Raw genomic sequence first — 13316 nt, 5'->3', positions numbered from 1 at the left:
TCTGCTGCCAGACCGGCAAGCAAGAGGCAGCTGCCTAATTATACAGGGATTATGCAATTATGCATGGCTGTGTTTCATCCATAGTGAATGTGTGTATATTGAGCCAACACTCTGGAGTCAGGAGAGCAGCTAGCTCAAATGCTAAAGGGATCAAGGGCACAACTGTGCACAGCAGGAATCCACGGTCCAGGTGGGTCAGTGGGAAAATGTATTTGCAATAGGGATTCTCTGAGGATAGATAGATAGATGATAGATAGATAGATAGATAGATAGATAGATAGATAGATAGATAGATAGATAGATAGATAGATAGATCAGACAGACCAGACAGATGTCTTATATTCTGTCAGGTATAGGCCAATCCAAAGATATTGTGTGTGTGTGTGTGTGTGTGTGTGTGTGTGTGTGTGTGAAAGAATGAAAGAGAGAAAGATGGAGAGACTGAAGGAAGGAGAGAGAAATTAATGAGTGTGGAGAAAGGGAGAGAAGAATAAATAACAATGTGCTAATCTGTATATGGTTCAGGAGGCACTGAGGACATAAAAAGAAACATAGTATAAGAGTGACAGTGGGAGTTGTGGGACAGATAGCTAGAGAAAGACTTGTAAGCATTGGAGGAGGGCAAATGAGGGAGAGAAGGCTAAGAGAGACAGAAGGTGAGAGAAGGGAATGGGGGAGGGGAGAAGGAAGGGAACAGAAGCAAAGGAATGCAATGGCTGCTCCTTCAGTTTCCTTGCTGGTTCTGTATGTGTGCCAGTGTGTGTGTACATATATATGTATGCACATAAATAAAATGTGGGTTGTCTGTCTGCACAAACAAATGAGATTGACATTCATGGTGGACATCAGAAAGATGCAGAATGGAACAAAATCACTGAACAAGTTCACAATGGAATAAGTGATATCTAAGGACATGACAACAAAAAAGACCAGTGGACCATTTAATCCAGCACCTTGTTTCAGAAAATAGCCAACCCGTTGCCCAGGATTAGAGGCCAAACCCCTAGATGATGCCTCCCAGCACTGGCTTTAAACTCTACCTTTACATGGGAAGCTTCCATTTCATCACAATGGACAGTAGTTACTGGTGTTTGGAACACTGATGTTCTACCTAACAGCAGTACACTGAAGACCAGTACACTACCATGGGTCACATATAGCCTTTCCATGGTAAATTCTGCTCTCACAAGAGTGGGAACTTCAACAAAGAACATGGAGTCCTAGAGCATGGAAATCTGGTCCCAAATGTTTATCAAGGGACAAACATGAAGTTGTCTTCAACAGCACCAGAACATTGATCTTTTAAGGCATCACATCAAAATCACAAAATGCAATAGTCCTGATGCATGCCACATTGATTCGACCTCACCTTGGAGTACTTTGTGCAGTTCTGGAGGACTCACTTCAACAAAGTGAGGCCTCTAGAACTTGAGAGGGTGCTGAGGAGAGTGACAAGAATGATCCAGGGGCTGGAGACCAAGCCGTATGAGGAAAGGCTGAGGAACTTGGGACTTGGAGAAGTGACATGATTGCTCTCTTTTAAGTACATGAAAGGTTGTAGGAGTAGGGAGCAGTTCCTTTTGGCAGTAGAGGATTGGATCCACAGTAATGGGCTTAAACTATGTGTAGAACAGTACCAACTAGATATCAGGGGGGAAATTCACAGTCAGAGTCATTCAGCATTGGAATCGTCTGCCTAAGGAGGTGGCGAGCTCCCTCTCACTGGCAGTCTTCAATCAGTGGATGGACAGAACCTTATCCTGGATGTTTGAGGCTCATCCTGCATCAAGCAAGTGGTTGGGCTAGTAGGCCTGTATGGCCCCTTCCAACTTTATAATTCTATGATTCTAAGGTCAGTATTGTTTACTTAGACTGGCAAAAGCCTTCCAGTGTCTAAGGCTGAGGTATTTCACATCACCTGGGGCTTGGTACGTGTAATTAGAGAGGCTGGGTACTGAGCCTGAACTCTTCCAGTGAGCCCCAGGTCTTCCCCTTAAACACCGGAGAAAAACAGCAGCATGCAACCCTCTCACAAACATTTCCAGCATCCTCGGCCTTCTCCATTGAGGACCATTTCAGAGGGTAGCTGTGTTGGCCTGCAGCAGAAGAGCTAGATTTGAGTCCTTTGATACCTTTCAGACTGACAAGATTTTCCGGGTCTCAGCTTGTGAGAGTACCCTTTCCTTCCTCAGAGCCTCCTACCCCAGAAATGTACTGGTCTTTAAGGCACTACTGGCTATTCACTCTTGTAGATTACACAGATTTAAAGGTTTCAATAGCAAAGACAAATAAGCAAACAAGCCAGTATAAATGCCATCCTTTGAAGAAAATATTTTCACTAGGAGTGCCAAGTCCCCCTCTGGCCACTGGCAGGAGAACGGGGGAGTACAATTGGAAAATCAAGACTCGGAAGCTCCTGGAGATCTGGGAAAGGAGGAGGACAGGGACCTCAGTCAGATGCAGTACTGCAGAACCCACCCTCCAACGCATCCATTTTCTCCCGAGTAACTGTATCCTGGAAATGATCCATGGGCATAACCAGGTCCCACCTGGAGGCTGGCATTGCTGATTTTAACACGTTACAGTACCTGTATACGCAAACTGGACAAGGTCCCACAAGGAACTAGGATCAATGCCTTCCATTTTGATTTCCTCTTGCTTGGCTTCGCAGACGTCACTTGTAAACATGGCAGCAAAGTAGTCGGAAACTGAACTCAGAACAAGCCTGGGGGAAAAAAGCAGAGAGGGAAATCATGCACACACTCATGCCTGCATTACATTTTATAGTGGTAGTAGCAGCAGCAGCACACGGAGAATTCAGCACTTATACAAAACATAGCACTTAGTAGTAGTAGTGGTAGTGGTAGTGGTGGTAGTGGTGGTAGTGGTGGTGGTGGTGGTGGTAGTAGTAGTAGTAGTAGTAGTAGTAGTAGTAGTAGTAGTAGTAGTAGTAGTAGTACTAGCAGAGGTGGCAGCAGCACAGAGTAGAACAGTTCAGCAGATATAAAATGTAGCACTACTACCAGAACACATGGGATCCCTTTCCATGTGTATGATCTGCCCCCTGGACAGACAGGATTATAGGATCATCTATGCTCTCCTGGCTGGAACAGTTATTGGTTTTGGAGAGATTATGCCTCCATCTGGGGTTTTTTTGTGTGTGTGGCTTTTATTTCAATTTAATGTACAATTAAAGGATTTATGGGTGTTATACCGTATTTTATTAGTTTTATATTGTGAACCGCCCCATGGCGATTTGTCGTGAGGGGCGGTATAGAAATGTAAAAATAAATAAATATAAATAATAAGAAGAGCTGGATTTTATATGCCCCTTTTCTCTACCAGGAGTCTCCAAGCAGCTTAGAATTGTCTTCCCTTTCCTCTCCCCACAACAGACACCCTGTGAGGTGGGTGAGGCTGAGAGAGCCCTGCACCATGGTAGGGTGGGTGGCATGGCTGATTCCAGGGGACTGGGACAGGGAAAGTGTGGGGAAGCTTGCCATGGGGTGGCCCAATTTCTGCTGCTCTATGTTGCTTGGTGTTCCCATGCTTTTGCTGAGTGGGACAACCAAGGGTGAAGCCTTTGGCTGCTTACCCTGCTGGTAGTAGAAAAGAGCAAGTGTCCAGCAGCGCCTTAATGACTGGAGGGTCTGTTGCAGGGAGGGGAAGGGAAAAGGGTTTGTAAGGTGATTTGGGAGTCTTTGGGGTAATGAAAAGTAGGGTATTTTTTAAGCTATAATAATAATAAACTTTATGGCAGGGTATGAACTTTCATGAGTCTGCCTAAGACTCACTTATTTAGGTTGCAGTGATCCTCCCAAGCTCCTCCCCTGCCCACATTTTTTCTTAATCTTGAAGGCACTCCAGGGCCCTTGCTCTTATCTACTGCTACAGACTACCCATCTTGAACTATACCCTGCCAGGGGCATTCCTGGGGGGATGTTAGACAACGTTCTGAATGTTAGACAACGTTGAACTAAACAGGCCCTTTGGGCAAACCCTGCAGGGCTTTTTTCATGTTCAGAGGACTGGGATTTTTGTTTGTTTGTTTGCTTGCTTTTTTAAGCATACATATTATGCATGCATGAAGAGCCTCTTGTGGCGCAGAGTGGTAAGGCAGCCGTCTGAAAGCTTTGCCCATGAGGCTGGGAGTTCGATCCCAGCAGCCGGCTCAAGGTTGACTCAGCCTTCCATCCTTCCGAGGTCGGTAAAATGAGTACCCAGCTTGCTGGGGGGTAAACGGTAATGACTGGGGAAGGCACTGGCAAACCACCCTGTATTGAGTCTGCCAAGAAAACGCTGGAGGGCGTCACCCCAAGGGTCAGACATGACTCGGTGCTTGCACAGGGGATACCTTTACCTTTACCTTTACCTATTATGCATGCTGTCTTCAGGGCTGTATTGGCATAAGCAAGATGTTAGTCGTATTTAACCAGGCAAATAGCAAGGGAAAGGTTCCTTGCAATTAATCTTCATTGTGAGAGATGACATCCTGCTAAATTCGAGTTCCGCCTCAAAAGCATCAAGGATTGAAAAGGAAAACACGGATGTTTGGAGATTCAGCACGCAGGTAACATACTGCTCCGTTGTATGCCTCAGAGGGCTGCAGCTGATAGAAAAATTCAGCTCTGAAGCAGGCTGGCCTATTCAACAAAAGGTCAATTGCCAATGGGATACTGATTCCCCCCTTTCTTTTCTTTTCATTTTTTTTTTTTTTTTTTACAATTTCTGCCATTTCTATATGAATAAATTATTGAACAGCATTTCCTCCATGGAGAGCCATACACCTCACCAACACAAAGATGATCTGTCATTGAGGGAATGGTTTGGATATAAGAATAAGAAGTCTAACTTGTCTCTGTCCTGTTTGGGTGTTCAAATCCTGCATTTATGGAGAAGGGCTGTTTTGATTATTTGATTATTGCAACCAAAACGGAACATTCATTTGGCTTTGTTCCTGATTGTGAAGAAGAGTTTTCATACACTTTCCTCTTCATTAAGGAGTCTGAAAGTGGTTTAATCTCCATCCTTTCTCCATAACAGGTACTTTATGAGGTAGATGGGGCTGAGAGAGTTCTGAAATTAGAGAGACTCTGATTCAGAGGTAGAATATCTGCTTACTGTGCAAAATAGTCCCCCATTCAATCCTCAGCATCTCCTGGGAAAGGGTTAAGTTCAAAGGTGATGTGATAAACCTCTACATCAGTGGTCCCCAACCTTTTTATCACCGGGGACTGGTCAACGCTTGACAATTTTACTGAGGCCCAGGGGGGGTAGTCTTTTGCCGAGGGACGTTGTCGCCGCCTGAGCCCCTGCTCCACTTGCTTTCCCACCAGCACCCCTGACTTCCCGCCTCCCGCAGCTGCACAGTGCCACGCCGAGGGGTAGAAGAAGAAGAAGAGAAGAAGAGTTGGTTCTTATATGCTGCTTTTCCCTACCCGAAGGAGGCTCAAAGCGGCTTACAGTCGCCTTCCCATTTCTCTCCCCACAACAGACACCCTGGGTAGCCCCAGCCATGGCGGCCGCTGGAGAGCACCAAAGACGATCTGGCGGCAGAGTAGCAGGGCATCCCCCAAGGCAGCAGCCGGGGAGGAGGACGAGGAGGAGCTGTGGCCCGGTACTGACTGATCCACGGACTGGGGTGGGGGACCGCTGCTCTACATGACACCCTGGAGAGCTGCCATCAGACTGTGTGACAATACAGACTTTGACAGACCAGGGGCCCAATTCAGTATAATGCATGCTTCATGTATTGGGGCTGTATTGCACTTTCAGCATGCTTTCACAGCTGGATTTTCATGCGCAAAACAGGAAACAAGGGAACTGATCTCTGTTGCCTGGAGATAAGCTGTAATTCTGGGGGATCCCCAGGACCCAACTGGAGGCTGGCATCCCTATTTGAGAAGAAGGGCTTTGGGCAGAGTGAGTGTTCTGAGGCTTCTGCACATTAGCCTTCAGCCTATGAATCTCCATATCCCCTCTCTGTTGTCCTGTTAACCTCATGTAGAGACATAGGCACGCAGGCAACTTCAGCATGGGGATGATTGCTAGCTCTGGTTTGATGGCTGGTGGGTGTATTGAATGTCACTTACTGACAACTACACATCACCTTATTTCCCTGCCCATTGGTGTAAGGCATGGATTTATCTCCATTGGTTGTCTATGGAGTCTTACGCCATCATATCCCTCTTACTTACTCTTTTCCATTTAGGGTTGCTGTTTTTGTGTTGGAAGATACCAACAATTTGGGGGAGGGTAGATATTTGAGATAGTGGGGTTTGGGGAGGTGAGGGACCTCGTCAGGATACAATGGCATCAAGGCTTTCTTCAAAGCAGCCATTGATTTAGCCCATCTGTGTCATGTTGCACTCCACTCCATACCATGAGCAGAAGCCAAAAGGAGAAGTAAGCTCCGAGAGCCCTCATGGCTCTTCTCTTGCTTTCTACTTCCCCCTCCTTTTTCGCCCGCCTGCTGGATCCTTGGCTGGCAGGGCACCTGTTCCCAGGAAATGCAAAGAGTCCTTCACAATGCTAGATGTGGTTTGCATGTTATGCCTTTGATGCTTGGGCCTGCCCCCCTTTGGGTCACTGGGTGTAAAAACTGTAACATAGTTTTGTTCTGACTGCTCTGTGCAGATAAAAGCTTTTCAGCTGTGGGAAGTGTAAATAGTTTGAAATGCACATAGGGGCTGGGAATGGCTATATCTATCCTTGTAGTGGACTAGCTTGCTGTTCTTAGAAATAGATCTTTTTTCTGATATCTGCGAAAGTACCCTCTTGGTCTTAAATATAGCTTTGATCCTTTTTCTATGAAGATCATCTCAGTTTTTCTGCAGTCTGAAGACTGCAAAATCATAGTATCTCCAGGGGCACTTGGAGGTCAGCAACCCTAAATAGCCCTTTTAAGACCAACAAGTTTGGAGGGGGGGGCGTTTGAGAGTCAAAGCTCCCTTTATATCTCAGAACCTCACTATGCCCGCAAAAAAATAAATCATGTTGACTTCTGAAAATGTTACTAGACAAGAATCTAATTGTTCTCTTGCAGACCCCCTGAAATGATCTACCAAAACAATTTACCATCCTTTTCTGAAATGTGTGCAGATAGCAGGATATAATAATTTCCTTGTCTTTTATTTATTTATTTTTTTGCTTGTTTTCCTTTCCTTTGCAGGGCAAGAGTGGCATTGTGGGTGCCTCAGCGTCCTTTCCGCCCCCCAATTTTGCCATAATGGATTGCCGTCTTCTGTACCCGCTACACAATGAACATCCACTGCGTGTTCTGTTGTTCATATTTATCCAGCTATCTCACAGCCTGCAAATTAAATTTGAGCGTGGCCTACAGAAATGTGGGCTGTGGGTATATAAGTGTATGTGCTGGTAATTCCAGATAGAACAGAACTGGCTGTTGACTCCAGATAGATGAGAAGTCAACAATAATATACAAGCATGTCCATATTTTTAACCACAAAAAGCAAGCAATGTGATCCAGCTTTTATTTCACGGTCAAGCTTATATTTGTCAGAGTAATTATTTTCAGATCCTAAAGGACTTGGATATGACCTTGAACTGAAAGAAGTTTATAATTAAATTCAGGGCAGACAAACATGGATACGAATATTTCTATTAATCTCTTAAATGGAACTGAAGGGGGAGGGTTGTTTTTTGTTGGTTTTGTTTATTTGTTTTCAATCTGTCTTTCCATCCACCAAATCCTTTATCACTACTCTAAACTTGGCCAATTTACATAATGTAACCAAAAGCTCCATGACGATTATCAGTTTTGGGTGCTCCAACTACTTGTCATGAGGGTGCACACCACTCCTGATATGTACGGTTGTCATTTTGTGTGAATGGACCACCAAGCATCTTATCTAGCCCCTCCCCAAATTCTATATAGGAAATGAGACAGGAAGTTTGAGAAACCTTTGCTTGCCACACACAAAAACCCATACATTCTTGGATGCTACACTATCATCAAACATTCACTTCTTGGATTTTTTTTTATTCCACATAGGAAAATCCAGAAATAGATCTGTTATGGTAGTACAATATTCTCTGATATATGGATCTGACTTGAGTATTCTCATTTGTACAGTGGAAGTATATTTTCTTCCAGTGCAGCACAGCAGTACATTGATCTACACAGAATATGCCCAATCTCCCCTCACCTCCAGACAGGAGCTTGCAAAATTAACAGTACAACCCAAAACAGAGTTACACCCCTAAATCCACTTATGCCCATAAGTTTCAAAAGCTTTCAGAGTACATGTTGTACATCAAAACAGATGCTGTGGCACAGCCATTTCTTTGGAAAACTAGCCATAACATAGTCAAAAGCTTCACAGACCTCAGTAAAATTGTCAAGCGTTGGCCGGTTCCTGGTGATAAAAAGGTTGAAGACCACTGCTCTGGAACCCAGCATAAAATTCCAGTATGATCTGTAGTTTCTCTTCCTTTTCTCAATCTAGCTTGAACATCTGGCATTTTTCATTCCATAGATGGTAACAGTCTTTGTTGTAAGATTTTGAACATCATTGAACTTGATTGAGAAATTAATGCAATGGTCTAATAGTTGCTGTAGTCTTTAATGTCTACTCCTATTATTTATTTATTTAGATTTCTATGCCACCCTTCCTCTGAGGGCTCAGGGTGGCTTGCAACATTTATAAATTACATACAATGGAATTGGGTTCATTGGGTGCCAGTCTGGCCTCTGTTTCTGGTCCATGGGCCAATCAGGACGTGCACAGCTTTGTCCAGGAGGCCTCTGCTCAAATATTAAAGATAGCTAAGTGTTAAAGATAAGCAATTTTTTGCACTTTTGGAGGCATTAGTATTTGATCTTTAGAGCCAGAGTTACGCAGATTCATTTCTTCCTTGATTTTTCCATTTACTGTGTACCCTTATTCATTCATATGGGTTTTTGTTGTTCTTGTATACCCAGCACTGGTATTCAGAGATTTACTGGGTCTGTAGATGGTTGCTCCCTTCAGTCACCATGGCTAATAACCATTGATGAACCTTTCCTCCATGAACCTGTCTAACCCCTTCTAGGTTTACCAGACGGATTATTTTTGTGCCTGGGGTATGGTGGCAGTAATATATTGCCCAGACATTCTTCGCCTCTAGAGTTCACCCTCAGAGGTTACTGATATTCGAGGTTCAGACATTCTATAAGTCAGGGGTAGTCAAACTGCGGCCCTCCAGATGTCCATGGACTACAATTCCCAAGAACCCCCTGCCAGCGAATGCTGTCCATGGACATCTGGAGGGCCGCAGTTTGACTACCCCTGCTATAAGTGATAGGCGCTGTGGGTTGTATCCCATGGAGTTGTTCACATGAGGCTGCCTTATACTGAATCAGATAATTGGTCCATCAGAGTCAGTACTGTCCCCAGGGTCTTGGCTGGAGAGCCTTCGCATCACCTACAGCCCAATCCTTTTAAGTGGAGATGTCAGGGATTGAACCTGGGTCCTTCTGCATATCAAGCAGAGGCTTTGCTACTGAGCCACAGCCCCTTCTCTCAGTAAATTTCCCAACCTCCAGTCTGGGTAACTTTAATGTAAAGCAGAGCCCTTGATCTTAAACGTCAAAGTTGTGCTGTCTATGTTCTTTATTTTATTTAATTTATATGCCACCTTTTTCCCAAGCAGGGCCCAAATGTGCCTTACATTGTTCCCGTCTTCTCTGTATTATCCTCACAACAATCCTGTGAGGAAGATTAGGCTGAGAGTGGGTGACTGATCCACGGACACCCAGTAGGTTTCCACAAAAGAATGAGGATTCAAATCTGGGGCTTCATGATTCATACCCAGGATTTCTCAACTTGGATTTCATGAAACCCTGAGGTTTCTTGACAGCCCTAGAAGGGTTTCCCAAAGGGGTAAGACTTAGAATCATAGAATAATAGAGTTGGAAGGAACCTCATGGGTCATCTAGTCCAACCCCCTGCACTATGCAGGACACTCACAAGCCTATTGCTCATCCACTGTAACCTGCCACCCCCTTGAATCTTCACAGAATCAGCCTCTCTGTCAGTTGACCATCCAGTCTCTGTTTAAAAATTTCCAAAGATTTCCACCACCTCCCTAGGAAGCCTGTTCCATTGAGAAACTGCTCTAACTGTCAGGAACTTCTTCTGGATATTTAGACGGAATTTCTTTTGAATTAATTTCATTTCATTCGTTCTGGTCCATCCCTCTGGGGCAAGAGAGAACAACTGTGCTCCATCCTCTATGTGGCAGCCTTTTAAATACTTGAAGATAGTTATCAGATCTCCTCTCAGTCGTCTCCTCTCCAGGTTAAACAGACCAAGCTCCCCCAACCTTTCTTCATCCATCTTGGTCTGCAAGCCCCTCATCATCTTTGTTGCCCTCCTCTGGACATACTTGTCTACATCCCTCTTCAACTGGGGTGCCCAAAACTGAACACAGTACTCCAAGTGAGGACGAACCAGAGCAGAGTTAAGCGGTACCATCACCTCCCTTGATCTGGACATGATACGCCGTTTGATACAGCCCAGAATCCCATTTGCCTTTTTAGCCACTGAGTCAGACTGCTAACTCATGTTCAATGTATGGTCTACTAAGACTCCTAGATCCTTTTTGCACATACTACTGCCAAGACAAGTCTCCCTCATCCTATACTGGTGTGTATGGTTTTTGGTACCTAAATGCAAAACTTTTACATTTGTCCCTATTGAATTATATTTTAAATTTGTTAAACGTTTATTCAGTAATATGACCATATATTGTCATGTCAACCCACGCTCCCCACTCCCAAAATGGCCAATGATGGGCCTGGAGGAGGTGGGAAGTGGAGGGCCCCCAGGAGGGTGTGTGCACAGCTATGTTTCCCAACCATATTTTGCATGATTGTGCCACTTCTGGGGTTTCTTGAAGCTAGAAGAAAATTTCAGCAGTTTCTCAATGGTAAAAAAGCTGAGAGAAGCTCCTCTAACCACTATTTCAGTTGCTCCATTCCAGTTCAGAACTATGGACAGCACCAGCATTCCCACTCACCCAAAGTGTCACAGGGCCATGTTGCTAAGAGAAATTATTTTTATTCTTAGCTTTGAGTCCAGTAGTATCTTGAGGACCAACACATTTTTCAAGTTAAGAGCTTCTGAGAGTCAAATCACAGCCAACATTGTCCTCCCTACCCTAGTGGGTTCTCAGTGCAAGAGTACGTTCAGAGGTACTTCACCATCACCTGTTCCTAGGTACCAACCCTGGACTTCCTTGGTGGTCTCTCATCCATATACTATCCAGGGTTGTTCCTGTTTAGCTTCTGAGATCTGACGATGTCCCAGCTAGTAGCCCTAATGAGTTTGACCTGTTGAGTCTTTTAACAGTGTAGCTGAGTATGAAGAAGTGTGCCCTCTCTATTCAGGCTGCATATTTGAGGAAAGAGCTGAACTACCATGTCTGTTTCTTGTGTTTTTCTGCTCTTGCTGAATCAAGAGCCAACACACAGCGACCAACTGAATTTTGTGTCTTTTAAATATTGATATTTTCCAATGTCTGTTGTCGACAGGGAACAGCAGGCACTTGGAACAAAACATCTATTTGACTTTTCTTTTCACTGAAGCTATCAGGAACTGGTTTTGAGTTTTTTTTAAAGAGTTTAATCCTTGGACTCTCAAAGAGAAGCAACATCTTTTACAAATCAAATTCCTGATATGGGGGATAATTCTTATTCGTATTCTTCTAAATAATCTGCCCAATGGTACACATGAACATTTAATATTGGGGTTAAATACTAGGAGGACATTTGCACAGCAGATATCAATGTAGTTTTGGGAGCCTGTCGTGTTTCATGTTTCCTTGGATGCCCCGACCCTATTTTATCACCTACCTGTGGGCAGGTATCTTACGATTCCCAGCTATCAGGATCACGTCGCAGAGCTGCTGCTGCTTCAGGTAGCTTTCCATCTTCCGGAAGGTTTGTTCGGCATGGTGTACAGCTTGATAGAACTCCTCCGAACAACCAGAGTCCAGATCGCATTGGGGTGTCAAAGGATGGCCATTGGATGACAACCTGTGAACACCGCAAAAATGGGGTGGGGAAAAAATCAGCTATTAGGAAGGGTTTGTGGGGTAGTGACAATCCTAGTCTTTCAAGGCTTTCAGTAGTGAGAATCGATAGGGCAAACATTTCAGCATTTTTATCAGTAGCCTGGATGAGGGCATGGAATGCTACTCATTAAATTTGCAGATGACCCCAAATTAAGAGGAGTAGTGAACACCCCAGAAGATAAGCGTTTAACAAGTACTGAACTCTGTAAAAGTGGGCAAATGAGAACAATTCAATAAGGATAAGCGCAGAATTCTACATCTGGGTCACAGAAATGATAAGCATGCATAGTGGATGGGAGGTACAGTTCTGGTTGCAATATGTGTAAACGAGATCTTGGGGGATTTGTGGACTTTAAGCTAAATATGAGCAGAGAGTGGGATGCAGGAGTAAAGAAGGCAAATACAGTCTTGGGCTGTATCAACACAGGCATCACATTGAAATTGCAAGATGTTATACTGTATACCACATTGGTCAAACCACACCTCACTTCAACAAGGACGTGGACAAAACTGAGAGGGTGCAAAGGAGAGTGACTAGGATGATCTGCGGCCTGGGGACCAAGCCCTATAAGGAAAGGCAGAGGGACTTGGGAATGTTCAGTCTGGAGAAGAGAAGACTGAGAGGGACACAATTGCTCTCTTAAATATTTCAAAGGTTGTCATTTGGAGAACAGGAAGTGGTTCCTGTTGGCAGCAGAGAATAGGAGTCATAGTAATAGGTTTAAACTATATGAAGAACAGTACTAGCTAGATATCAGGAAAAAATTCACAGTCAGGATAGTTCAGCACTGGGATCCACAGTCTAAGGTGAGCTCCCCCAAACAGCAGCTAGACAGATACCTATTCTGGATGCTTTAGTCTGATCCTTCATTGAGCAGGGATTGGACTAGATGGCCTGTATGACCATTTCCAACAATGGGATTTTATGATTCTAGGCACTGAGCATGACCACCAATGTTTGAATAAGCAAATTTGTCAGAAGGGGAAGAAGCTTATTTCTTCTTAGTGAGCAACAAGTAGTATTTTGGACAGCAAGATGTTCAGCATTAGTTCCAGCTGAAGCTTGCATTCACAGGCTCCCCAAATGCAATTGAGAACGGCAGAAAATTTCCTAGCAAGACAAGGTAAACATCACAATCTGGAGACTTGAATTTGCCCAGTGAAACTGTAAATTCCTCAGGCCTCGACAATCTGCTGTACTGAAGAACCCATTAATCCATTAGTCATGCATCTTACTG

At 44.2% G+C, this 13316-nt stretch overlaps 1 protein-coding gene across 3 annotated transcripts in view; it reads right to left on the bottom strand.

Annotated features, from left to right (window-relative positions):
• KLHL1 (kelch like family member 1) overlaps nucleotides 1–13316 on the bottom strand; it is a 260108-nt gene that overhangs the window by 199752 nt on the left and 47040 nt on the right. For all 3 annotated transcript variants that reach the window (XM_077344008.1, XM_077344007.1, XM_077344006.1), the window contains exons 2-3: nucleotides 11858–12040; nucleotides 2589–2725 (exon numbers count right to left, since the gene is read on the bottom strand). In XM_077344008.1, the coding sequence (XP_077200123.1) occupies nucleotides 2589–2725; nucleotides 11858–12040 (320 nt within the window). The remainder of the gene's footprint in view (nucleotides 1–2588; nucleotides 2726–11857; nucleotides 12041–13316) is intronic.

The sequence above is a fragment of the Paroedura picta genome, chromosome 6 (genome assembly GCF_049243985.1).
Source record: "Paroedura picta isolate Pp20150507F chromosome 6, Ppicta_v3.0, whole genome shotgun sequence".
NCBI lineage: Eukaryota > Metazoa > Chordata > Lepidosauria > Squamata > Gekkonidae > Paroedura > Paroedura picta.
This window is presented reverse-complemented; position numbering and strand designations above follow the sequence as displayed.